This window comes from Pleurodeles waltl, chromosome 3_1 (genome assembly GCF_031143425.1).
Source record: "Pleurodeles waltl isolate 20211129_DDA chromosome 3_1, aPleWal1.hap1.20221129, whole genome shotgun sequence".
Classification (NCBI taxonomy): domain Eukaryota; kingdom Metazoa; phylum Chordata; class Amphibia; order Caudata; family Salamandridae; genus Pleurodeles; species Pleurodeles waltl.
Genome location: NC_090440.1, coordinates 761,891,340 through 761,918,013, shown reverse-complemented (window position 1 = coordinate 761,918,013; position 26,674 = coordinate 761,891,340). Strand labels below are relative to the sequence as shown.

Genomic DNA, 26,674 nt, shown 5'->3' with positions numbered 1-26,674 from the left:
AAACTGCAGCACAACTGGGTTTTCTAAATGTTTTTTCTTGCTTTCCCTGTGGACTTCAGGAGGGCCTACCCAGGTTTTTTATGAAAAACATCCAGTCCAAAGCTTCTGGTTCAAGAGAAAGCCAGATCCAAGCCCTCAGTCTATCATTTGCCATGCAAGATGTCTTTCTAGATTATTCAAGTTCCAGTCACTGTTCCTAAATTCCATGTGGTGGGAGCCTCAAGATGTAGCAGTAACTCAGCAGTGAGTGTGTGGGGTCCTGAGACTATTCTCACTGCATTCTCATATTGGTCTCTTCCCAGCCTTTCAATACTTCCCCTGATTCATGGCTAAATCTGTCTCAGAAAGCACGACCACCCATAGCATGTCTATTAAAATAAAATAAAATGGAGTACCTTAACATGAATAGGTGCAACAAAATCCAAATGTATATACATATTTACAAATGGAGGGACACTGCCCAGTCCTCAATGTCCGTGGGCCACAGGGCCACATCACATAGTCCAAGGCCCCACCTCACTCCTGCAACAACATGGAGAAAACACTGCAGTTCGAAAATACACAGGCACCTCAGGGGGACAGGGAATTGGTGGGCACTTCATTGGGAAGATGATACAAAGCCACTGGTCCTGGAGGTGGGGCTACATGCCCTGTGCAATGTCCTGGGGAGTGCAAGGCCACAGTCTCTCAAGTGGGTGGGTTGCCCACTGCTTGGTCCTGGGGAGTGCAAGGCCACAGTCTCCCAAGTGGGTGGTTTGCCCACTGCTTGGTCCTGAGGAGTGCAAGGCCACAGTCTCTCTAATGGATGGCTTCTTCCACTGGTTCTGAAGAGACATTGTGCCCAGTGATCTTCATCCTTGGAAGGATGCAGTGAGTGGATGGCTTCTTCCACTAGTTCTGGAGTGAGCATTGTGCCCAGTATGCTTCATCCTGGGTAGGATGCAGTGAGCGGATGGCTTCTTCCACTGGTTGTGGAGGGGGCATTGTGCCCAGTGTGCTTCATCCTGGGAAGGATGCGGTGAGTGGATGGCTTCTTCCACTGGTTCTGGAGGGGGCATTGTGCCCAGTGTGCTTCATCCCGGGAAGGATGCAGTGAGTGCATGGCTTCTTCCACTGTTCTGGAGGGGGCATTGTGTCCTGTGATGCAGATCTTGGGGAGTGCAAGGTCACAGTCTCTCACCTGGGTATCACACCTACAGGATTTGCAGGGTCCAGGACGCACTACAGCCCATGGAGGCAGGACTACACACTGCCCGCCGGTGGTGATGGCTGCTCAGTGGTGGCAGTGGCAGGAATGGTGTCGGGGCTGGCAGTGGTGGTGGTAGGCTCCAGCCCTTCCCCTGCAGCCTCGGCGGCTGCCCACTGGGGCTGCTGCTGCTGGCAGTGGTGCTGGTGGCGGTGCTGGTGCCTGTGCTGGTGACGGTGGGGGTAGGCTCCAGCCCTTCCCCTGCAGCCTCGGAAGGCTGCCCACTGGGGCTGCTGCTGCTGGCAGTGGTGCTGGTGGCGGTGCCAGCAGTGGTGGGGGGAGGATCCAGCCCTTCCCCGGCAGCCTCGGACAGCTGCCCACTGGGGCTGCTGCTGCTGTCATTGGTGCTGGTGGCGGTGCTGGTGGCAGTGCTGGCAGTGGTGGGGGTAGGCTCCAGCCCTTCTCCTGCAGCCTCGGATGGCTGAATCGCCATGGTTGGTGGTGGGGGCTCCGAATGAGTACCAGCACGAGGCCTCCTGTCCTTCCTGCCTGCAAGTGCATGCCCCTTGCCGTTCCCTTTCACAGCTGGTAGCGCCTCCTTGCCCTTCCCTTTCGCAGCTGGTGGTGCCTCCTTGCCCTTCCCTTTTGCAGCTGGTGTTGCCTCCTTGCCCCTCCTTGATGCACCTGGTGCAGACACACTTTCAGTGCTGCTGGCTGGTTCCTGGAATCCTCTCCCACCTGCAGTAGTTGTCGACACTACTGTGGCCGTGGACTGGGTGGCTGAGGTGCTCGCCTAGGTTCTGACCACCCTGGGCCGACGTGAAGGACGGTCAACGGTGGAGAGGAAAAGTTTCTTAGGGACATTGGGTCAGGAAGAGGGTGAAGGTTGGGAGTGGAGGAAGAGGAAGTGGTTGTAGGAGGTGTCTGTCTGCTGTGTTTGGGTGCAGGTGCATGGGCTGGATGCTGTTGTGAGGTGGATGGATGCTGTTGTGAGGTGGATGGCTGCTGGGTGTCTGAGTGCTTGTGTTTGTGAACTTTGGGAGGAGGGGGCACAGACACAGTGGGAGAGGACACAGAGGACATGTGCATGGATGTGGGGGTGGTGACTACCAGTGAGGGGTGTGTAGTGATAGGCGTGCTGGTGATGGAGGTAGTGGATGAGGATGTAGTGCATGCAGGTGTGAGTAGAGGCGCTACTGGGGGGGAAGTGGATGACAAGGAGGAGGAGTGCACAGTGGAGTCAGTGGATGTTGGTATGTCTGCATCTGGATGGTGTTTGTGTGAATGCCTGTGGGATGATGTGTGGTGCTTGTGTTTACCTGAACCACTCCTATGTGTTGTCCTGTGTGCATGCAGGTCTGCCTGTTGGGGTTGAGGGGAATGGGATTGGGTAGAGGAAGTTGTAGGGGGCAGGCTAGAAACAGGGACAATGGCTGCCATAAAGAGGAGGCCAGAGCCTTAATTGATCTCTGTTGGGCCGCCATGCCAGAGTGAATGCCCTCCAAGAATGCATTTGTTTGTTGCAAATGGCCTGCCAGCCCCTGGATGGCAATCACAATGGTTGACTGCCTGTTGGACTTTTTTGCTTATGCAGGGTCATCCCCAATCTTTTTACCTCCTGCCTCCTATGTGTTCTGACCTGTTGCTGTTGGCTTTTGAACTCTGAGCACTTTACCACTGTTAACCAGTGCTAACGTGCATATGCTCTCTGTGTAAATTGTAAGGTAATTGGCTTATCCATGATTGGCATATTTGATGTATTAGTAAGTCCCTAGTAAAGTGCACTGGAGGTGCCAGGGCCTGTAAATCAAATGCTACTAGTGGGCCTGCAGCACTGGATGTGCCACCCACATAAGTAGCTCTGTAATCATGTCTCAGACCTGCCACTGCAGTGTCTGTGTGTGCAGTTTTAACTGTAAATTCAACTTGGCAAGTGTACCCACTTGCCAGTCCTAAACCTTCCCTTTTCTTACATGTAAGGCACCCCTAAGGTAGGCCCTAGGTAGTCCCAAGGGAAGGGTGCAGCGTATGGTTAAGGTGGGACATATAGTAATGTGTGCTATATGTCCTGACAGTGAAATATTGCTAAATTCGTTTTTCACTGTTGCCAGGCCTGTCCCTCTCATAGGTTAACATGGGGGCTACCTTTAAATCTGATTAAAGTGTAGATTCCCTTTGGGAGCGGCTGGACGTGTGGAGTTTGGTGTCTCTGAGCTCACAATTTAAAAATAAATTTTTAGAAAGTGAGCATTTTCTTGCTTATACCATTTCTGTGCCTCTGCCTGTTTGTGGATTCCCTGTCTGGGTCAGTTTGACAGTTGGGCTGGTTGCACCTCACACTAGACAGTGACACAAAGGGAGCTGGGGTGTAGTCTGCTTTTCCTGCTTTTCCTGATGAGCCATCTGTGCTAGGAGGGAGGGGAAGAGTGGTCACTTACACCTGAAAGGGCTGTGCCTGTCCTCACACAATGCAGTCTCTGACCCCCTGGTGAGTGTTTGGGGCCTGGACTGGGAAAGGCAGGATTTCACATTCAAAAGAGACTTTACTTTGAAGTAGGCCTACTTCAAAGGAGAAATTGGGTATAAGAAGGGCACCCAAAACCACAGACTTTAGATCACTTCTGGACAGCAAGAGGAACCTCTGCCTGGAGAAGAGCTGAAGAGCTGAGGAGAAGTGCTGCCCTGCCTGTGACTGTGCTTTGTGGAGCTATCCAGCAGTTGCTGCTTCTGCCAGAGTTAGAGGGCAAAGACTAGACTTTGTGTGCCTTCCATCTTGTGAAAAAATCTCCAAGGGCTTGATTTAGAGCTTGCCTCCTGTTGTTTGAAGTCTCAGGGACAGCAAAGACTTCTTTCTGCCAGCACCTGGAGTCTCTGGAGAGACTCCTGCTCTGACAAGTGGTGCCCTATCCAGTCCCTGGGTCCTTGAAAGGGAAGCTGGTGGAAATCCAAGGAAATCGACTTTGGACGACTTCGGACCGCCGCCGCTGCTAAATCCGGTTATGCCGCCTGCAACCAACTCCGTGATCTTCACTGGAACACAACGATCTTTGCAGGTCTGACGCCGCTTCAGCCCTGCTGAAGTCCGCGACTCCGTGGAAGTCACCACACCACGTCATGACCGACACCGATCGAAGTGCACGGATTCAATGTGTCGCACATACACTGCGATCCACGACTTCGCGCATCAACTTGTTTTCACTCTTCACCAAAGGTACTGTACTTGGGGGTCTACGCAACTCCGTGTCTGGCGCAGCTGGTGTCGGCTTGTTGGGAACGACTCCGTCACGATGTAGTGTTAACACCTCATCGAAGCATTTTGTGTTTCTAAGTGCTATTTTTTAGTTTAATCTTTAAAAAATCATAACTTGGCTTGTGTATGTCGGATGTTTGTCGTTTTGGTCTTGTTTTGTTTAGATAAATATTTCCTATTTGTCTAAACTGGTGTTGTGTCATTTTGTAGTGTTGTCATTAAGTTACTGTGTGTGTTGGTACAAATACTTTACACCTAGCACTGTGAAATTAAGCCTACTGCTCAACCAAGCTACCAAGGGGGTAAGCAGGGGTTAGCTGAGGGTGATTCTCTTTTACCCTGACTAGAGTGAGGGTCCTTGCTTGAACAGGGGGTAACCTGACTGTCAAACAAGGACCCCATTTCTAACACTGCCCAACAGAGATGGATCACAGGAGGTCAATAGCCTCCTCACTCAGGGCAGCAGGTGTAACTGGGACAGGACCTGAGATGCCTGGGACGAAGGAGATGCCCACCCTCCTGGGTGAGTGGGCATGGGAAACATGCTGAGGGGCTACTGGGAGGTGGTGCTGGTACAGGGGTGGCGGCTGTACCTATAGTTGGGTTGGCCACAGAGGTGTCCGCCACCACCAAGGAACTTCCATCGAAGGAGGTACCACTGTCAGGACTCTCCCCTCCTGTCTCCGCCGTGGTGCTCCCCTTACCCTCCGTCCCACTGGTGCCCTCACCTTCGGTGGATTCGGCCTCCTGGCCCATGTGGGATGCAGCTCCCACCATCGCGGGTGCCTCTGCTCCTCCGCCAGATTATGCTAATGCACAGAAGGACAGGGTGACAAAACAAAAAGGGGGGGAGACAAAGGCTAAACTTGGTCAATGGCTGCAGCAACACAACTGATGGCGTACATGACACACACACATACACAGGGGACAGCCCTCCACATTAGGCAATGCACTACCAGTCACAATACTAGTCACCAGGCCATGGACAGTAATACCTAAGACCAATAACAGCATACCTGAGACCCACAGGCCCCTCCCCAGTAGTGGATGCCTACAAACTTGGTTGGAGGTGGTTCACATCATACCCTGCCCAACATGGGACCTACCCTGCAGTGTCCGGCCTGGCCTAAGGGCACCCACAGGCCCACATCCCCACCCGGAGACCACCCCACCACGCACAAGTAGTATATTGGGAAACTGTACTCACCCCCTTGTGGCTGCTGTGATGCTCTCAAGCACCCATCCAGCTCCGGATAGGCCACTGCCAGTATGCAGGCCATCAGGGGGGTCAGGGTTTGACGGGCACCCCTTCCTTATTAGGAGGCCATTCCCAGCTGGGCCTCCGCCGTCTTCCTTGCCCAGCGCCTCAGGTCCTCCCACTGTTTGCGACAGTGGGTGCTTCTCCTGCCATAAACCCCCAGGGTGCGCATGTCCTTGGCGATGGCACGCCATATACCCTTTTTCTGATGGGCACTAAACTGCAGAAATATACACATAGAAAAAGGTATCAGTCAGACCGTCCGGCCTGTTACACTCATGTCCCACCATAGCCCTCTCATCCCCTTACACACTGACATTGCCCACCATACATGCAGCACACAGCCCAGGGCCCTTCCACCAACCCCCCCTACACGAGGACCTCACACACAGCACTCCATGCATTCATGCCCCATGCATTGTGCTCACAGTGTACTCACCTGTTGGTCTGGAGGCCAATACAGCATTCGGTACTGGGGTAGGACCCCATCCACCAGTCTCTCCAACTCTGCAGCGGTGAAGGCAGGGGCCCTTTCCCCAGTGACACGAGCCATGGTCGGTTCCAGACACAGGTCATAGTAGCCCTTGCGGTGTAGGTCCTCTTCTGTTGAAGGTCAGGTAGCAAGTGGGTAAACAGATAGAAAATGGCAGTCACATCCGTGGTGGTGCGTACCGTCACTGCCGGCGTACATCACCATTGGCCACTGTAACCCATAGGGCCAAATGGAATCCAATGAGGAGTTGCACAGTGGTTTTCGACTGCCTCCCGCAACGTCGCACAACGTCCATACAGGACAGGTGGACACCATTTCAGGGAGAAGCAGGCCATGACACCTAACTGCGTCACAGTACACATAGGCACCATTTGGACCTATACAACAATATTGTGTTACAGTCACAAGATGCACTGCAGTGTAGCGTTTGTAAATATGGAATACTGACCAGCTACTCACCGTTTGCCCCCTAGATTGCAGACAATGCGTATGAATAGGAGATGGCGACACCCACCGTGTACAGGCCCCTGGTGGTCTTGGTGGTCTTGGCAGAAATGGAGGACAGGCACATTATCCTCACCTACAGACTGGACAGGGCCACAATCACAGAGCTGTGTGCCCAATTGGAACCTGACCTGATATTTGCTATCTGTCAGCCCACCGGGATCCCCCCTCTCTTGTGCAAATCCTCAGCCAATGTTCTCAATAGTGCTGATCAGAGTATTGTCTGCCCTGATTAAACACATGTGCAGCTACATCATTTTCCCCCAGGTGGAGGGTTTGGCCACAGTGAAAGCTGATTGCTATGCTATGGGACATATCCCCAACATTATTGGGGCGATTGATGGTACACATATTGCATTTGTCCCCCCCCCCGGAGAAATGAACAGGTGTGTAGAAATCGAAAGAGCTTTCACTCCATGAATGTGCAGATAGTGTGCCTGGCGGACCAGTACATCTCCCATGTCAATGCAAAGTATCCTGGGTCTGTGCATGATGCCTTTATACTGAGGAATCGCAGCATCCCATATGTGATGGCTCAACTCCAGAGGCACCGGGTGTAGCTAATAGGTGAGCCCTGGTTCCCGTATGGGTATGATGTGGGCCCTAATGGTTAGTGTGTGACTAACAGTTGTCCCTCGATATTTGCAGGTGACTCTGGTTACCCCAACATCTCATGGCTACTGACCCCTGTGAGGAATCCCAGGACAAGGGCAGCGGAACGTTACAATGAGGCACATGGGCGAACAAGAAGAAAAATAGAAAGGACATCCGGCCTCCTGAAGGCCAGGTTTCGTTGCCTCCATCTAACAGGTGGATCCCTGTACTACTCCCCCAAGAAGGTGTGCCAGATCATCGTGGCATGCTGTATGTTGCACAACCTTGCCTTACGTCGCAAGGTGCTTTTTCTGCAGTAGCATGAGGCTGGAAATGGGCGTGTGGCAGCAGTGGACCCTGTGGACAGTGAAGATGAAGAGGCAGAGGATGAGGATGAGGACAGAGTGCTATTATAAGACAGTACTTCCAATGACACACAGGGAAGACACTGTAATTACACTTTACATTGACAGTTTTGTATTTGACATTGTCACTGGCAGGCTGATTTTCCAACTTCTATGGCCACTTACTGTACCCTTTGGCATCTCTATTTTCAGATATTTGTGCCCCACTATCGCTCCTAGTGTGTTGACTGCAGCCAACTACAAGTAATTCCTATGTATACAATGTTGTACAGCTATATTGCAGTGTTTAAAGCTTGTTAAACAAATATATGGTTACATGATTTGACAGACGCCATACTTGTATTATTTAAATGGTGTTTATTTAAGTGCTAATGATTAGAGGGTGATGTGCAATGGGCTGGGGTGATGATGAAAGAAAGTCCAGGATAGAGTCCAGTCTATTTGTATCACAGGTGCATTGTCCAAGGGGGCATAGGAAGTGGAGCAATGGCAGTCCAAGGTAGACAGGGTGACAGAGTGGGACACAAGGGTGACATTCTGGGGAGTCTTATTTCCTGGCAGGGGTCTTGACAATGTTCTCTGGCTTCTGCCAGGATTGCAGGGACCGTTTGTGGGGTGGTTCTCCTTCTGCAGGAGGTGGGTGCTGGTGGCCTGTTGTTCCTGTGGCGTGGCCTCCTGTCCACTAGCGGGAGCGGAGGTGGAAGGCTGTTCATCGATTTGGCTAGTGTCAGGGGCCTGGTGGTGTGCCACTGCCTCCCTCATGGTGTTGGCCATGTCTGCCTGCACCCCTGCAATGGTGACCAGGGTGGTGTGGATGTCCTTCAAGTCCTCCCTGATCCCCAGGTACTGTCCCTCCTGCAGCCACTGGGTCTCCTGCAATTTGTCCAGTATCTGGCCCATCGTCTCCTGGGAATGGTGGTATGCTCCCAGGATGTTGGTGAGTGCCTCCTGAAGAGTCGCTTCCCTGGGCCCGTCCTCCAGCAGTCGCACAGCAGTCCTCCCAGCTTCCCTGTTCTTCTGTGGCTCTGTCCCCTGAACTGTGTGTCCACCGCCACTGACCCCAGGTCCCTGATTGTCCTGTGTTTGTGGGGTGGCCTGGGGTCCCTGTAGTGGTGGACACACTGCTGATTGACGTGTCCTGTGGACAGAGGTATGGGACTGCTGGGTGGGTACTGTGGTGGTGTTTCCTGAGGGGGGAGGCTCTGTTGTGGTATGGAACTATGCCTGGGTAACCGACTGTCTGGAGATCCCTGATGAGGCAGGTTGGTCATCCAAATCCAGGCGTCCTGAGCTGCTGTCAGCACTGTAGGCCTCTTCTGGGGGTGGACTGGAAGTTGCGGGCACCTTCTCTCCGGTGACATTGGGTGGGGGACTTGCGGGGGGATGTAAATGCAGTGTTATCTTGTGCATGGGTGTGTTGCCCTATATGGTTGTTATTGCCCTGCCAGCTTTGCCTTGTGTGAGTAGTGTTTTGTGGGCTGGGTGATTCTCTCTCATGTGCATGCGTTAGTGATGGGTGTCCATGCAGGTCTGTGATGGGGGTCCGTGCATTGGTGTTACATGCAGGGCTTGGTATTGGGAGGGGTGGGTTGTGATGGTGTGTGTGGGAGTTGGTGGAATGATGGGAGTGAGAGTAAGGTTAAGGGTATGTGATGGCATGCAGGTAGGGTGGGTGATAGTAATAGGGATTTTACTTACCAGAGTCCAGTCCTCCTCCTACTCCTGCCAGGCCCTCAGGATGCATGATTGCCAAGACTTGCTCCTCTCATGTTGTTAATTTTGGGGGAGGAGGCGGGGGTCCACCGCCAGTCCTCTGTACAGCTATTTGGTGTCTTGTCATCCCTTGTTCAGGGGTGCCGTCCCACGGCATTGACTCTGTCCACGATCCTCCGCATAGCTCCATCTTCCTTGCAATGGACATCTGCTGCACCTGTGATCTGAATAGCTGTGGCTCTACCCGGATGATTTCCTCCACCATGACCCTGAGCTCCTCCTCTGAGAACATGGGGTGTTGTTGTGGTGCCATGGGTGTATTGTGGGTGGTGTGGGTGAGTGTGTGTGGGGTGCTGTATTGGGGTGTGTGATTTAAGGTGCGTGGATGGTGTATAGGTGATGGTGGTGTGTGTCTGTGGTCTTGTTGGAGGGTTTGCTATCTCTCTTGTCGCACTTATTTGTGATGGTAAAGGGTTGTGGGTATTGTGTGTATGTGTTTTATAGTGGTGTGTGGTGTGTGTATGTGTGTCAGGTGTGTGTTATTCAAATTGTCCAAGGCGGTGTTGTTTTGTTACTGTGTGTATTTTGAGCGCAGCAGTATGTAGCGCCATTGAATGTCCGCCGCGGTGATTCGTGGGTCATAATGCTGTGGGCGTACTTCTGTTGGCATAACGGTGTGGGTTTTGGTACCGCCAGTTTATCACTGACCTTTGGGCTAGCGGACTTGTGTGTGTGGCTGTATAGTGACGGATTGCTATGTGTGGGTCATAATATGGGTGGCGGTAATTTGCTGCGGGGGCGGTATGTTGGCAGCAGTCAGCATGGCGGAAGTGGGATTTACTGCCATTGTCATGAGGGCCATAGTTAGGTAAGTTTCAAGAGAGTCCAGATCCAGATACCAATTTTCAGCAGGCTTTGGTTTCAAACAGTTTTAAGGACTTTGCTCCTAGTGTTTTGCATGTTTGTGATCTGTGCTCTCCATTACAAATAAATCAGGGCAATTGCTCCTTATCGTTCACTAACAATTATTCATAATCGACGCTTTATGGCACAATTCCATGATCCACATGCCTACATAAACAGAGGTTCATATTACATATGATATTAATATCCAACACATTAAAAAAAAATAGGTCCAAACAAATTAAAACATTTCTCTTTGCCTAATGGGTTTTCTTTATCAGAATAAATCTTTGTTAGCTTCCGCACAAACTAACTATGTCTTCAAAGTATGAAAAAACAGTCAGTGTGTAATGTGGTACGTATAAGGAATACGGTGCTGTGTAAGTACATAGTATGATAAAAACAAGGTGTAAATTGAGTTCACAAAGAGTATTATAAATACATCCCTTCATAATTTATCCAAGAATTCAGGCTGCTCAGGCATAGGTAAATGTTCAAACCCTCAAGGAATGCTTAATTTGTGAAAAAGTAAGTGACAAGGCCCAATGCTTTTATCAGGATGTCACTGCAGCTTTAACTATCCATGGCCCTTACCAGAGCGGCCAAATGGCAGTACCAGTGCTGTCTATTAACTATCCTACTCTAGCAAATGTGACAATTTGGATTATTTCAGGTCACCCAAAACCGTAAATCTGGCCTGGGGGCAGGGGTACTAATATATCTAATGGATACAGAATTGTTAAACACTCTGCTCAAAACCAGTTAGCGCCACCATGTGGTAGGCTATGATAAATATGTACCTGTGGCCAGCACAGGAAAACAGGGGCAGACATTTAGCACTGTCTGTAAGAGTAAATCCATGTGCCTTATCTAGACAAAATAGGCCAAGTTAATTCATCAAACACCTTGTCATGCATTCATATGGCTATTCATTTATTACTTGATTGCAAAAATGGTTAACGTGTAGTATCACGAAAATGTGATTGTGCATGGAATCACCATGAGTGCAATTAATGGGAAGGGGCGCCAGCAGTTATTGAATTGGAAACATGAAACACTTTCCTGTTAGTTAATTGCTACTCTAATACACAGAGCAGTAGTGAGGCGTTCCAGTCCCTATCTGCATTTAACATTCGTGTTCGCATTCCGCAGTCTTTAAACATTTCTTTATGTAAGTAAATTCATAAAGGACTAAACCTGTGCTCCGACGTTGGTTTTCTGAACTGTTCACAGTGCTTCTCCCCATGGCTGAACATGGATTCATTAGCAGCCCGAGCAGCAGACAAGTGCAGCCTAGTTAAAACATTCTTACAAATATGTGACACGAGGAATGCCACTGAGCCCACACTAATGTAGAAATTAAAACATTTTATTTCTATTGCTAGACCGATGGCTTCATTCACAGAGCTCTTTCCACCTGCAAGCTTGACTTGCTCCAGCCAATAACTTTTTTTAAAAGAGTGCACAATGTTCCAAATTCATAGAAGTCAGTTTCACCTTCATAATCAGATTTACTCATTTTTGGAAATGGCCTTTTCTACAGGGTCACCCCCAGAATTTTTGCCTTCCTCATTCGTTTTTTGTTCGCTTTAGGACTCTTGGCACTTTACCACTGTTAATCCCCGCATGTGCTGTCACCGTAAAACATGGTTTCATGGGCATATACCTGATTGACATATTTAATTTACATGTAAGTCCCTTGTAGAGTGGTGTACCATATACCCAAGGCCTGTTAATTAAATGCTACCAGTGGACCTGCAGCACTTATAGTGCCCCCCACTTACGTAGCACCTTAAAACTTGTCCCAGGCCTGCCATGGCAGCCTGAAGACAGTGTCCCACTGCCATGTCGTCTTGGCATTTAAAACCCCTTGCCAAGCCTTAATCTACCCTTTTATTACATATGTCACCCCTAAATTAGGCCTTAAGTAGCCTAAAGGGGCAGGGTGCTGTGTAATTAAAAGGTAGGACATGTAAAGTTTAGTTTTACATGTCCTGGTAGTGAAAAACTCCCAAATTCGTTTTTCACTATGGTGACGCCTACCCCTCACCAGGATAAAATTGGGGATTCCTTATTATATTTAATAAGCTGTAATTCCTAAACCAGAGGTGGTAGATATGTCATATGTGGTGTCTATACGCTTCTAATGATAATCCCCCTTTAATGGTAAAGGTGGATTTTTCATTACAAGTTTGAAAATGCCACTTTTAGAATGTTGACATTTTCTTGCCCTTGGCCCTATGTGCCTGCAGCCTGACCTATGTTACATGAATGGGTGCAACTGGCAGTTGAGGCTTTGTAAATTCAACCCAGACAGTCAAACAATAGTGGGATTAGCAGAGCCTGAATGGGCCATTAATTGACTTGATGGGTTCAGAGCTAAGCACAGTCCCACTTGCACCTGAAAAGGCTGGGCTCTGCCACCATACAATAGACTTAACAACCCTGTATTGTCAGTACAGATAGATAGGAGCCAGGGCAGGGGAGGCAGGAAACATCTGGGACTTTAAAGAACCCTTCTGGAACTTTCTCCCAACGTCTGGAAGCAGGGCACAAGGGTATAAAAATAGGGTTCTCAGACCTACTCTTCAGTTTACTACTGGACCTGAGGAAGGACTGCTTGCTACTGTGACCTGCTGTGCACTCTACCAGACCAATGCTGTACCAGGAAGGACTGCTTTTGCTGTTTTCAACATTAAACTTTAAAAATTCATAAGTGTAGTTCTACTAATTGGTTTTTGATGGTTTTGGTGTCAAATAATTTATTAAAATGTTCTTGCTCTTTCTAAATTGTATTGGGATTTTTATTGTGTTGTGTTTTCACTGTGTTGCTGTTTGTGTGCTGCATAAATACTTAACACATTGCCCCTAAGTTTAGCCTGACTGCCTTTTGTGCCAAGCTACCCACTGTTCAGCACAGGTTAAATTAGGGACTTTTTGTGGTTCACTCTGCAACGGATTGCAGCTGTTCCTTGACCAGGACTCACACTCCAGGCAACCAACAACCCAATTTCTCACATTCATATAAAGATTTACTGTATGAGTGAGGCCCCCATTGGGTGAAATGTGGGCATTCCTGTGCCAGAATGTCCCGAATGATTGTGAAACATCCACAAACATACACATAGGGGGTAATTCCGACCCTGGCGGGCGGCGGGCGCCGCCCGCCTGGCGGGAACCGCCATATGGCCGCACCGCAGTCGAAAGACCGCTGGGGCCATTCTGACTTTCCCGTTGGGCCGGCAGGCGCTAGCCAATATAGCGCCCGCCGGCCCAGCGGGAAAGAGGCCTGCAACACTGAAGCCGGCTCCGAATGGAGCCGGCGGTGTTGCAGGTGTGCGACGGGTGCAGTTGCACCCGTCGCGCTTTTCACTGTCTGCTAAGCAGACAGTGAAAAGCTTCATGGGGCCCTGTTAGGGGGCCCCTGCACTGCCCATGCCAGTGGCATGGGCAGTGCAGGGGCCCCCAGGGGCCCAAGGACACCCGTTCCCGCCATCCTGTTCCTGGCGGTGAAAACCGCCAGAAACAGGCTGGCGGGAAGGGGGTCAGAATCCAGCGCCGCCATGGAGGATTCTCCCAGCCGGGGTTAATCCGGGGGGAACCGCCGGACCCGGCTGGGCGACCGCGGCTGTACCGCCGCAGTCGGAATGACGAATGAAGCACCGCCAGCCTGTTGGCGGTGCTTCCGTCATCAGCCACCCTGGCGGTCTGTGACCGCCAGGGTTGGAATGAGGGCCATAGTGATTTGTCATAAACTAAAGCCCAAAATGATTACAAAGTACTGGTTCCAAAGGTCCAGTATGTAAGGCAAACTAGAAACACTGCTGAAAAGCAACTGCCCAATCACAACATATGCACCTTTCTAAACGCAGCTCCTCAGCTGACCAAAGCTGGAAGGATCTACACATGATTTTTGTAGGGATTTCACTCCTCATAAAGAAGGAGCATCAAATCACAAGTGCCATGTGGCTTTAGAAGGCCAAAGATCTCAAATGTAGGAGGGTGTTTTATTTTATATGTTAAGCATTTGTCAAGTGCAGCATACCACATTAGGTCCATTTCATAGTACTAGGCATACATGAAGTGTACAAATCACATGACATCAGGCAGGATCAATTATGCTCAACAGAGAAGATGTAGTCCACAATGAAAGTTGGGACAGTAAGATGCCAATACGCATGCACTCCGGGGAACCTGTGAATATGACCATGCAATTGAAGGGAAGCTAGAGGAGGCTTGAGTAATTCTGGGTGGTGGTAAGCCACCTTCAGTCTCCTGACCGATGTATAGGCAAGTACTAGTCTACAAGGAGTAAATGATGTTATCAAAACTGAGTAGCGCAAGGTTGAGTAAGGAGGTACGTTTTAAGGTCTTCTCCTAAACCTTAATAAATTCCTTTTGCTTTTGAAGGAGAGAAGTACTGTGTTCAGTACCATGAGGATGCACACAAAATATTGTATTTCTCCAAATTTGACAAACAGCAAGCTTGTTCACAGAGACAAATCTCAAGAGGCTAGGAGAAGAGGAAAGCTTTTGAGAGATAGCTTCTTGTGAGCACATGGAGAGATTTATGGATTATGGTATATTTATTAGCCCCTGGTGCCGCTGGAGTGTCACTTTTTGTGACGCACAAACTACAAAATCATATCCATGAGGCCACACAAAGTGACTTTGCCTGGCTGGCTTTGAATGGCCTCATACATATTGAGTAAGGCAAGGCAGCGCATACTACTACTGTGCTTGAGAGGCATTCCATGGGTGTTGTAGTGGGTGTTCCCACGCAACACCCATACATTTTTATGCTTTCACAGATTTACAAAACCATGTAAACCTGGGGATGCACCAAAGCATTACACCTCCTGAAGTGAGGCGTAATGAGGTGAAATTACTTTTTTTCTCCTAGTTTTTTCCTCCTTCCATGTGTGCTGCATATTGCAGCACACATGGAAAGAGGAAAAAGCCACTCAGAATTGTTTTTGTGCAGGAATTTGCCCCAACCTGCACAAGAACAATCCTGCTGACAACACCATGGGGCAAGGGTGCCTGCATTGGTGCTAGGCCACCGAAACGGCAGCAGTGCAGGGGGAAAGGACATGGATGTGCCATATTGATAAATACGGTGCATTCCTGCCCTTTTATTTTGGCATGGGGCAGCGCAGCAAGGTGAACAAAACCTGGAAGCTACAAAGGCCAGGTTTGGTGATCATATGTGTGCCGTGGCTTTATAGATGATGCAGAACTGTCTTCAACTTAATGGGGTAAAGACAGAGATTCTGCTATTTGGTAAATCTAACCTGGCCTGGTTTGAAGATTGTGGCCTAAGGAACTGGGAAATCCCACTGCCCCCCAAAAAAGGTGATAAAAATCTTGGCAATTTACTAGTTAATAAATTGTTAATGGTCTTCCAGGTGAATGCAATGTGTGGTTCCTGTTTTGGAATATTTCACCTGCTTGAAAAGCTTTTGTTTGGCTTCCTCTAAACTGTAGATGGACCATCAGACTGACTCTTATCAGAAGTCACATAGATTCTGCTAATGCTCTTTTAGGAGCTTCAGATGAATCACTTCTGTCTCGTATGCAGGTATTTCTGAACACAGCTGCACATCTGATTTATCACCTTCATGGGGCACAACTTCATCACCATGTTTAAAATCATTACACTTGCTTACTGTTAGGAAGCAATATATTTTTATACTCCTTTGCCATGTCCAAAGAGCTCTGTGTTGAACAGGCCCTGACTATTTGTGCCCTAAAATGGGGTTTTATCATCCAGCTAGAAGTCTCAGATGTTTAGGCACTGCTCTTGGCACTCCTCATCTAATTCAAATGGTTAGAAATTGGAGCCTTTCCTTTTCCCCTCTCGTACAGTCACAGTGGAACAAGTTGCCAATGCAGATTCACACTTGGCAAAATGTTGTTAATTTGTTAAAAATGTGTATTTTCAAATTTAAAAAACTTGCTATTTGCCATTCCAGCTTATTTGTCCGTTTTCCCAAGGCTAGCTCCTGAATACTCCTGTTGGAGTGAGTTTTTCACACTATTTTAGGCACCAGTAACATAAATTAACCCTGGCTTAAGAGGCCTACCACGTCTCAGGGCCTCTTTAGTAGTGACATACTGCAGTATCACTGTTATAGGTTGCACTAGGGGGCATATTTAAGAGCCCCTAGTGCCACCGTAGCGTCACTTTTAGTGACGCTCCGGTGGAGCTATGCCCTGCGCTGTATATACAAGGTAGTGTTAAACCACTTTTTGTGGCTTAACGCCACCTTGTAAATACAGCCCCTTAACACGCAGCCCTTTGCGTGGAAGGGACATGCAATGGGTGTTGCTGTGGATGTGCCACACCAACAGCCATTGCATTTTGACACTGCCTCAAATTTATGAGATTTTGAAAACCTGAGGCAGTGCCAAAATCTAACGCCACCCCAGGGGTGGCATTAGCAAGGAGCAACGAAGAGGAATACTTTCATTCCTCCTCGTTTTTTGCTTTTTCCATGTGTGCTGCATTCTGCAGCATACATATAAAGAGCAAAAGGCCAGACATGATTTTTTATGTGTGGGAAGGTGTCTCTTCCTGCACATAAACAATCATTTCAATATTACGCTTTGGCACTTCTGTGTGTGCTACATTTTGCAGCACACACAGAAATATAAAATCACCATTAGTGAATGTTTATGTGCAGGAAGGGACACCTTCCCACACATAAACAATCAAACCCCTCAACGCAGGCATCCTTGCATGATACTGCAAGTATGCCTGCGTTGGGGCTAAGCTGCTCAATTTAGCGCCAGCGCAGGGGACAACACAGGGGTGCACCGCATTCAATTAAATACGGTGCATCCCTGCATTGTAAAAATGACGGAGCACGGCTCTGCCAATTTTGGCACAGCATCGTGCTCTGTCATTTTCTTTTAAATATGAGCATAGGTGCTTTAGGTTTCAGTCTTGCAGTGCTCGATTCTACCCATCAATCAGGCTGCCCCCTCAAGAGCCTCACTGACCCCCACACCACCAAGAGTGAGATGAAAAAGCAGGAAATTGAAAACTGGAGTCTACACATCACTGTGGTGACTCCAACTTTCAGTTTCCTGCTTCAGTGCTGGAGGCTCGAGTAAGGTATGTTCCTGCCTGAGGGTCCTACTGCACTAGTAACTGAAGCAAGTGGACCAAGAAAGACAGCTGAGGTAAGTAAAATAAAAATAAACTCTGAAATGTTGTGTACGTGTATATGTGTATGAGACAGAGCATGTGTGAAGGTGTGCATGAGAAAGAGTGAAGGGAAATAAGTGAGAATAGGTAGCAGTGAGTGAAAATGAAAATACGACTGAAAATTACTAATCAAAGTGAATGAGTATAAGTGAGCCTAAATTATAATGAGATAGTGGTTTGGCACATCTGAAAGTACTTCAGTATTTAGTGAATGTTTTACCAAAGCCTATGGTTTTGAGCAATGTTTGCCCTATTTATTTCAAAATGTTATTGATGGAAGAACCCCTGTCAACCTGAACTTTCACTGGAATTTACGGCAAGGATTACACTCACCACCTTTAAAGATCATTAGGCGTCACTGAAATACGGGCCACATATCCAGAAGTACACATATCCAGTGGTGGCAGTAGTGAAACAAGAGAGAGGTTGGCTCTAGTATTGGTATAAACTACTCAGTAGTTTATAACGTCATCTCTCCTACATTGCGGCAGATATTAAGGGGCATATTTATACTTGTTTTGCGCCAAATGTGCGTCATTGTTTTACACAAATTCAGTGAAAAACGAACTCCATATTTATACTTTGGCGCTAGGCCTGTCTAGTGCCAAAGTTATGGAGTTAAAGTAATTTATTTGGATGTGTAAACCTACTTTGCGTCAATGAGATGCAAGGTAGGCGTTCCTGTGCCAAAAAATTACTCTATGGCCTTAGTGCCATATTTATCCCCTCGTGCTAAAATCACGCACGGGGGAGGAGGGGTCAAATAATGGTGCCAGGGTCATGGCAGGCGTTAGGGGACCTGTGGGCCTATTTCCATGGTGGAACACTATGGAATAAGCCCACAGGTGCCCTCCCCAGGGACACCCTCACGCACACCAGAGGGACAGCGGAGGATGGGGGACCCCATCCCAGGTAAGGATAGGTAAGTACAGGTAAGGTTTTTTTTTCAAAGTGCCATCGGGGCTCTGAAATGGGACCCCCTACATGGCACTGGGTGCAATGGCCATGCCCAGGGGACCGTGGTACCCTGTGCTGGCCATTGTGGTGGTGGGCATGACTCGTGTCTTTTCTTAAGACAGGAGTCATGTGGTATGGATGGTTTTGCATCAGAAAATGACATTAGGCTGGTTAGAGTCATTTTTTTTACTCTAACCTGCCTAAGGTCAATTTTTGTGCAAAATCCCCTTCTTCCATACCGCTACCCCGACTTAGCTAACTTCATTTTTTTTTACGCTAGCCTACCCTACCATTCCATAAATATTGTGCCCGGTTGGCGCTCAAGAATGGTGCAAGCAGGTGCAAACCTTTTTGAATTCAAAACTGCTTTAGTGCAGTTTTGCACCAAAAAGTATAATTATGCCCCTAACTACTGTTTCATACTTTTGAGCCACCAAGAAGCTGCATTACCCACCATGATTAGGACGTTACAAGATTCATTATTATAATTAGCTTGATGAGAACATTAGCGATATTTAATCTGTGTAATTTGTAGGTATCCTTAACTGCTATCACAATTAATAATTCTAAACTTTATAAAACCTATCAAATTTAGTGTAGGATTTAAACAATCAACAAATACTCTTGAACCCTTGGCATTTTTGCGCAACTGTGCAATTGTTATATAACATCTGATTGTTAAAAGCTATTTGGTCTGTGTTCTTAAGTCTTCATTGTTGATGGTTGTTTTTCGGAATTCTCATTTTTCAGTTACATTGTGCGGCTCGGAGGTTCCGCCACCCGTGATGAGTACCAGCAACTTGATGCACATTACTTTTTCTACAGACGACAGTGAAGTGTACAAAGGATTTCGAGCCACTTACGTTTTCATCAATACAGCAGGTAAAGTGCAGATAACAGCACTGACAGGAAAGGTAAAAATGAGTCTCAAGTATTGCGATTTTACATTCTGTTGCCAGGGTGTGACTTATCAGAATATATGATTAATAGATGGCAACATTGGTAACAAAAGTGTGCCTCTTTATTCAGATGCAGGTCATATCAATGCAGATCAAACTTGATAACATCACACTGCATAATTTCCAATTTAATATATTACTTTATAAAATGTTTTGTGGCATAAGCTAAACTTGTGCAAGGTTGAGAAAGGAGAAACACATACAATTATGTTCCCTTCTCTTCAGGTTGCAAACATTTAATTTCTTTGAGGGTCCCTGTTAGCAAAATACAAATCTAATCAATAGGCAGCCAATCAGGAGCACATCCAGGACTTGATTTAGATTTCGGCAGATGGGATACTTCTCACAAATGTCACGTTTATAATGTACGCCATATTACAAGTGCCATAGGAAATAATGCACTTCTAAGACTGCCGATGCGGTAGCCAATATGTTTGTGATAGACATCCTACTCCCCAAACTCTATATGAGGCCCTTAGTTTTGCTCTTCTTTTGTTTCAGAACATTGAACATTCCTCACTTGTGAAGATATACATCTTGGGTCCCCAGTGTTTCTTTCTGAGTGTGATTGATCTGCTTTTTTCTGCATTATTAGGAATAATCGTGATCTTTATTTCCAGATTGGTCCTCGCTGAATCTAATGTAGTGGGATGTTTCATGATTGCATCTTCTCTTTCCTGTTATCTGCGAGCCAGCCACCACTGGAGCCTTAGCCTGATCTCACTCCTCTATCCCTAACTGGCTGCATTCCTGGTGCATAACTCATTTACAGCACCCACTTCAAAGAAATCGTCCCTACTTACAGAGAATATTCTCTTCATTCTAAAAAAAAATGCTTTTGGAACTAAGTATTGAAATTTTGCTCATAGAACCTTTAGGCTTTGAGGCCTTGTCACTGCTGGGTTAGATAAGGTAGCAGGGAATGTACTCATGCGTGTGTGAATGGGCAGGCACATATGGCCAATTCATTTCCAGTATTTCTTCCTGTTTCCCGGATTTTAGCTGGTATGGACTGGAAAATCTATGGTTCCCTGTTGCATTTTTTCCAGAAGCTATTGTTGGTAAAAGAGATTTCAGTGATTCGGCATTTCAGGTGAAGAAAAGCCACCTCTCAAGTAGCAATGAAGATGCCTTTTTCAACTTCTTCCATAGAGTCTTGTCAACTTTTTTTTTTACCAGTGTAGCCACTCTTGAGTACTGGGGGATAGGGGTATCTGTATCTATGAACTTTATGCCTCACAAGGGCTTGTGGTTCTTTGGGGACATTTGGAATTCAAATCCCAGTTTGTACTTGGTCAAGTTACATGGGAAGTATTTAAAAATCAGCCTAAGCCTGGCAACGATATAAACACAACAAAGGCTCATATTGTGAAGTAGAGTGACCACCTTCCCTAGGTCATTAAGAACCCTCTTTTCATTCCTTGACTTTTGTAAAATAGCCTAATGCATTCTGGGTTTTGTAGTTTTGTTTTGCTTTCTTTGCAGTAACTTGACCAACACACCTGAAATCAATGAATTGTAGGTGTAAGGTTCAGGACTAGATTGTCTCTATTTACCTGGAGTGAGAGGATCACCCTACTGTGAATTTATTGGATTTCTTTAAACATGCAAAAAAATAATTTGAGAGATAAATCACTGTGCTGGACATAGACGTCTTTTATGGGAAAAATGGGAGCAGAAATTGGGCAACCCTCTTGCAATGGCTTTAGGAAACCTGACAAATTTGGACACTAATTGTTCCCCTTTGCTTTTCATTGATGCTTTTATCACAGAGACACATATTGGCATGGCATCCTTAAAAGGGTACATCTGGTATCGTAGTCACCTAGTGATTGATAAACACGAGATAGGAGACAAAGTTTCAATGAAAATTAGTGCTGGTCGAACTACAGTGCATTTTCTGTTTGTTCCCCTGCTGTTGTGCCACCATACAACCCTCTACAATTGATGCCAGATCACCCCATTAGGTGCTCAGCTACTAACTAATCTACTCACATTCCATTTGCCAATGTTTATATCTAAAGGTTTCTATATGCAGACACGCAGGTCCATAGCTGAGCTGTAGACTTAAACAGGTCTGGGTCTTACACCATTGCGTATGACTCCCTACTTCGAATTAATTTCAGTTTCAAGTGATAGAAGGTCTGTCCTGTGTGGCTTGTGACACACAACTCAATCTCTCGAGCCAGGATTCAGGACCTTTAGGGATACTCGCAGCTCTGGAGCTTTCTGCCTGAAGATACTCTTTGAGTTCTATGCTCCAGCACCTGCTGTCCTCTGGGAGCAGAGCAGCACAATGCCTCTATGCACTTGGTTTGGCACCTGTGGCCTGCATGCTGGAAAACATCAGCAGTGCTCTACATTCCTGCAGATCCCAAGGACCTACGGTTCTCCTCAACAGGCTTCGTCAGCTAGAGGCATGAAAAAGATTTGTAATACAATGACTACTACTGCCATACTGCTTCCAGTCATTTGCGCACATTATATGCATGCCCCGCTCAGTCACTCCTCTAAGGCCCTAACTACAGCTTGCTTGAAAATTTCGATGGGACCATTAACATTAGATGCCACATGGCACCGGTAACGTGAGTTACGCACCATCAAGGCTGGGGTATTTCATCAAGAGACTTTCCCTGTTTATAGGAACGGTGTCTCTGGCTTTCTGACTGGGGAAAATGCCCGGAAATAAATGTAAAATACCACATGGCCATGAAGAATTTGGTAAAGCCCCCACACAGCGCTAACGGGATTTCTGGAATCAGTAATTCTGGAGAGTTAGAGGGAAACAGGTGAAATAGTAAGCCGCTTGTAATGACAACTTAAATGGCACCCCAAGTTCACTTCAACTGGATCCTTTATCAACCTGAATCACCCACAACATAAATGCATTATGAAGGCTGAAAAATGTTTTCCTTGGAGAAGATGTCTAATTGCTAAATCTGTGTGAAAGATGCACGTTGCTTCTGTTTTTTCTCCCTCCCACAAAACAATAATAAATAGAGAGTAAAGGTGTTTGGCAACAGTGGAAAAGATTTGAAGATCAATCAACACTAAGTGCCCATATGAATTTAATCGTGAAAACAGAGAAGCTGTTACTGCATACTTACTGTGGTACTTGTTTTTCTATAGATCTTAACCTGCCTATACCTTTAAAGATCGCAGAGCCCCTGCAAGAGAGACAACATGTACGGATGAATTTTGGTAAGTTTGTAGAATCTCTCTTTTTAGAAATGATGCATAAAATTACACCACAAAAATATCCATTCTTAGCAAATATTAGTGCGTTAAGTGCATCTCAAGAAACTCCCATCTTTGCTTTTTTTAAAGATAGGCTTGTAATCTGGAGCTGGCAAAACAAATTACGTTTCGGTGGATTGTTTGGTCAAAGTGGATGAATCCCTGAGAAATCACAGATATGATTTTTGAAGATAACATTCAAAATTAGTAGCTGGAGTTATGCCTTGTTACAAAATGCTTGGACGGCGATGTACTGACATTGGTCAGTACTCGCTGCACGGGTAATAGTTCTGGAAATTCAGTGTGACTTCAAATTGTACATTTGATCTTAATCAATGAAAGGCAAAAGTATGCCAAATATGATTACTAGTATAACATTTGTATTTAAGTGTACTAAATTCAACTAGGGTGTATTTGAATACATCTATTGACGGGTCCAGCAATAAATGCTATAAGATGTATCTAGTTTTTCAATGTCTGATGCCTTCATTTGTAACTGAATGCTCCAGAGCAGTGCATGTGGGTAAATGAGCTTTGAGTCAAAACATACCATGATCTCTGAATGCTGTGACTGAATAAATCTAAGCCACCTGACTGAAGACAACCTCGCTATAGCTAATTTTATATCAAGACCGGAGACTCCTGTAATGCTTTCTTTTCCTGCCGGATTTTTAATAGCAGGAGTCAAGACATCAAAGTAAACTACAAATCCCATGAGGCGAAGGTTACATAGCCAATGGGAACAAAAATGTACTCAAAAGTAATACAGCAATCACAGACATACGAACCCTATAACACTTAACTTGACTGTGAATAGCCTTCTTTTCTTCCTGCTCGCAGTCAAGATAAGTGTCTTACTTTAATATTATACCATTGTACAATATACCTTTATTGTCGCTTTAATGTATTACCTCATCCTTTCTTTAATGCACTTTAATGGTGTTAACATATTCCGCTAGTCGACATGTTGCTGCACTACCCTCGAGAGATGCGTCCCTCCTGCTCTGTCTCCGACGTTCTCCTCAGACTGTGGTATCCATTTTATTAATCGTCGTCTTACCTCACCAGCTTCTTGCATTTTCTTTCTCAGCGTGCCAGACACCTCCACTGTGCTAATTATTTATAGCTTTCCAGGTTTTCTGTTTTCTTGTTGGCATCGCTTTTGGTAGGATAATACTGGTGCCTTCCATTCCTCTCAGCAGTTTCACAAGTCTCTGCATGCTTGAAGGATCGGTCCTGCCCTCCTCCATCCCCACCTGTCCCTTCACACGATACACCCTTTGTCACCACCCAAAGCTGGAGCTTCATCCTTCCTCTTTCCCTGTTGCTCATTTAACCCCTTTTTTGCCTGTTTTATGTATTTATTGTGTTGCTGCTCTCCATAAATTACATATCATGGAGATTGATAGTTCTCCTCTAACACATGATACTAATGAGGATGATGAGTCTGTAAAAGATCCTTAAAATGACTTTATTCAAGTCTCAGTTGAACAGGCAGGTTCTGCGTTCATGGATAAGTTAACTAAGAATTTAGAACATTCTGTTTCCAAGACGATTTTGGCCAATTCTGTGGGGGATAGCAGAAAGCGTCTATTACCTAATAATAATCCCATAAAGTGGTGCTATAGGTTAGTGAATATCCTTCACACAAGACAGAGGATGCGGCTCCTCAAAGGCCTCCGTTAAAGGAGGGGAATATTTAAACTAAATCATCTCTAAAATGTAAGGCAAAAACAAAACATATTTCCTCATCCATAATAATTTGATACTGATGATGACATGGGTGATGTGGATTCAGACAATGGTAAACTCAATAACGAAAATGATGACCTCTTTGCCCCACCCCCCACAAAGAAACCTAAAATCCGCAAGAGGTCTCAAAACCTACTTTGGTCACAGATTTGTAAGGGGTTCCAATGTTCGAACCTAATAATATCCATCACCCTAATTCCACAGAGTATCTACCTGCAGACCTTGTGGGATGTCTGATCCAGGTTACGCACAAACAGATTAGAGCCAAACTTAAGTCAGAGTGTCCACGCCCATCTCTTCCCTCAAAAATCACTTCTATCCTATCCATAGATCCTTCCCTCCTAACCGTCTTCTCCAAATTCGGAAAAGATCCCCATAAAGGGGTCGACAAACCATGGTACACATGTCATGATAAATTGTAGGACATAGTTGGATCGTTAACCTGCATTTTTGACCTAGCCAAAGCATCCAAACTTCAAGAAACTCCAATCAATCCAGAGAAACTGTCTTTGTGGGTCCAACGTGCCTTTTGCTTACTTGGCAATGCCAATTCGGCCCTTACCCACAAGTGCAGAAAGGGTCTTCTTCTAAAATTAGACTCAAAACTATAAAACCTAGCTGTGGTTGATCCAGGAATCAAAGCTGAAGGCCTTCTCTTTGGTGACACCTTCATAACGGAGCTCGGCAAGTACGTAGCCATGTTTGCCTCTCTTGACAAGGCCCAGCAGTCTTTAAAGAAGATGTTTTCCAACCAGGTTTCCACTGAGGCCGCCAGAGGCAGGAACCGCATTGCCGGCTGAGGCTACAATAACTAATGAACCAATGAACCAAATAAATACAACTTCCAGATATTCCACACAAACAGGCCATTCTCCCTTCTGGCCTTTTTCCTGTAGGAGGACTTCTTCTATTTTTTCTCCCAAAATGGCGTTCAACAACTTCAGACCCTTAGGTGTTAAACACTGTGTAAGGTTATGCTATAGAAATTTATTCAGAACCTTTTCGGTTGTCTTTTCCTCATCGTCCTCAGTTCACAAAATAAATGCCCCATCTCATTTCAATGGAAATTCAGGCTCTTCTTCAAAAACAAGCAATTGCTCCTTGTCATCTCAATCGTTCAGGTTTACTCAGCTCTGTATTTTTTTTACAAAATAAAAATAAAAAAACAGACCAGTCATCAGTCTAAAACACTTCAATCATTTCGTTATTTACTGACATTTTCAAGATGGAGACCATTATCCATCTCAGAGACTCTCTACTCCAAAACGACTGGATGATTTGTTTGGCTCTGCAAGACATGTATCTTACTGTCCCCATACATCCAGGCTTAAGGAAGTACTTACAATTCGAATGGATAAATCAAATGTTTCACTTTTCCTCTTTCCCTTTCGGTCTTTCCTCCCCTCCATGGAACTTTACAAAGCTCATGAAACCGGTGGTTGCCTTCCTCAGAGCAAAGGATTCAGGTTGATCATCTATCTAGACAACATCCTACTCATGAACCAAAACCTTCCATCTCTACACTCTCAAATTCAACTAACTTGTTCTCTGTTCTCAGACCTCGGTTTTAAATTCAATCCAGAAAAATCTCTTCTAATTCCTTCTCAACAGACAGAGTTATTAGGTTTCCTTGAAAACTCGATCTCAGCCACCTTACATCTTCCCTCAGGAAAAGTGAAGTCCATAAAATCTTAGATTCTCCAAACTGTCCTCCACTGTGCTGATTATTTATAGCTTTCCAGGTTTTCTGTTTTCCTGTTGGCATCGCATTTGGTAGGATAATACTGGTGCCTTCCATTCCTCTCGGCAGTTTCACAAGTCTCTGCATGCTTGAAGGATCGGTCCTGCCCTCCTCCATCCCCACCTTGTCCCTTCACACGATACACCCTTTGTCACCACCCAAAGCTGGAGCTTCATCCTTCCTCTTTCCCTGTTGCTCATTTAACCCCTTTTTTGCCTTTTTTATATATTGTGTTGCTGCTCTCCATAAATTACATATCATGGAGATTGATAGTTCTCCTCTAACACAAGATACTAATGAGGATGATGAGTCTGTAAAAGATCCTTTAAATGACTTTATTCAAGTCTCAGTTGAACAGGCAGGTTCTGCCTTCATGGATAAGTTAACTAAGAATTTAGAACATTCTGTTTCCAAGACGATTTTGGCCAATTCTGTGGGGGATAGCAGAAAGCGTCTATTACCTAATAATAATCCCATAAAGTGGTGCTATAGGTTGCTGAATATCCTTCACACAAGACAGAGGATGCGGCTCCTCACAGGTCTCCGTTA

At 46.2% G+C, this 26,674-nt stretch overlaps 1 protein-coding gene across 2 annotated transcripts in view; it reads left to right on the top strand.

Annotated features, from left to right (window-relative positions):
* OVCH2 (ovochymase 2) overlaps positions 1-26,674 on the top strand; it is a 919,743-nt gene that overhangs the window by 655,721 nt on the left and 237,348 nt on the right. For both annotated transcript variants that reach the window (XM_069223557.1, XM_069223556.1), the window contains exons 14-15: positions 19,187-19,318; positions 22,525-22,596. In XM_069223557.1, the coding sequence (XP_069079658.1) occupies positions 19,187-19,318; positions 22,525-22,596 (204 nt within the window). The remainder of the gene's footprint in view (positions 1-19,186; positions 19,319-22,524; positions 22,597-26,674) is intronic.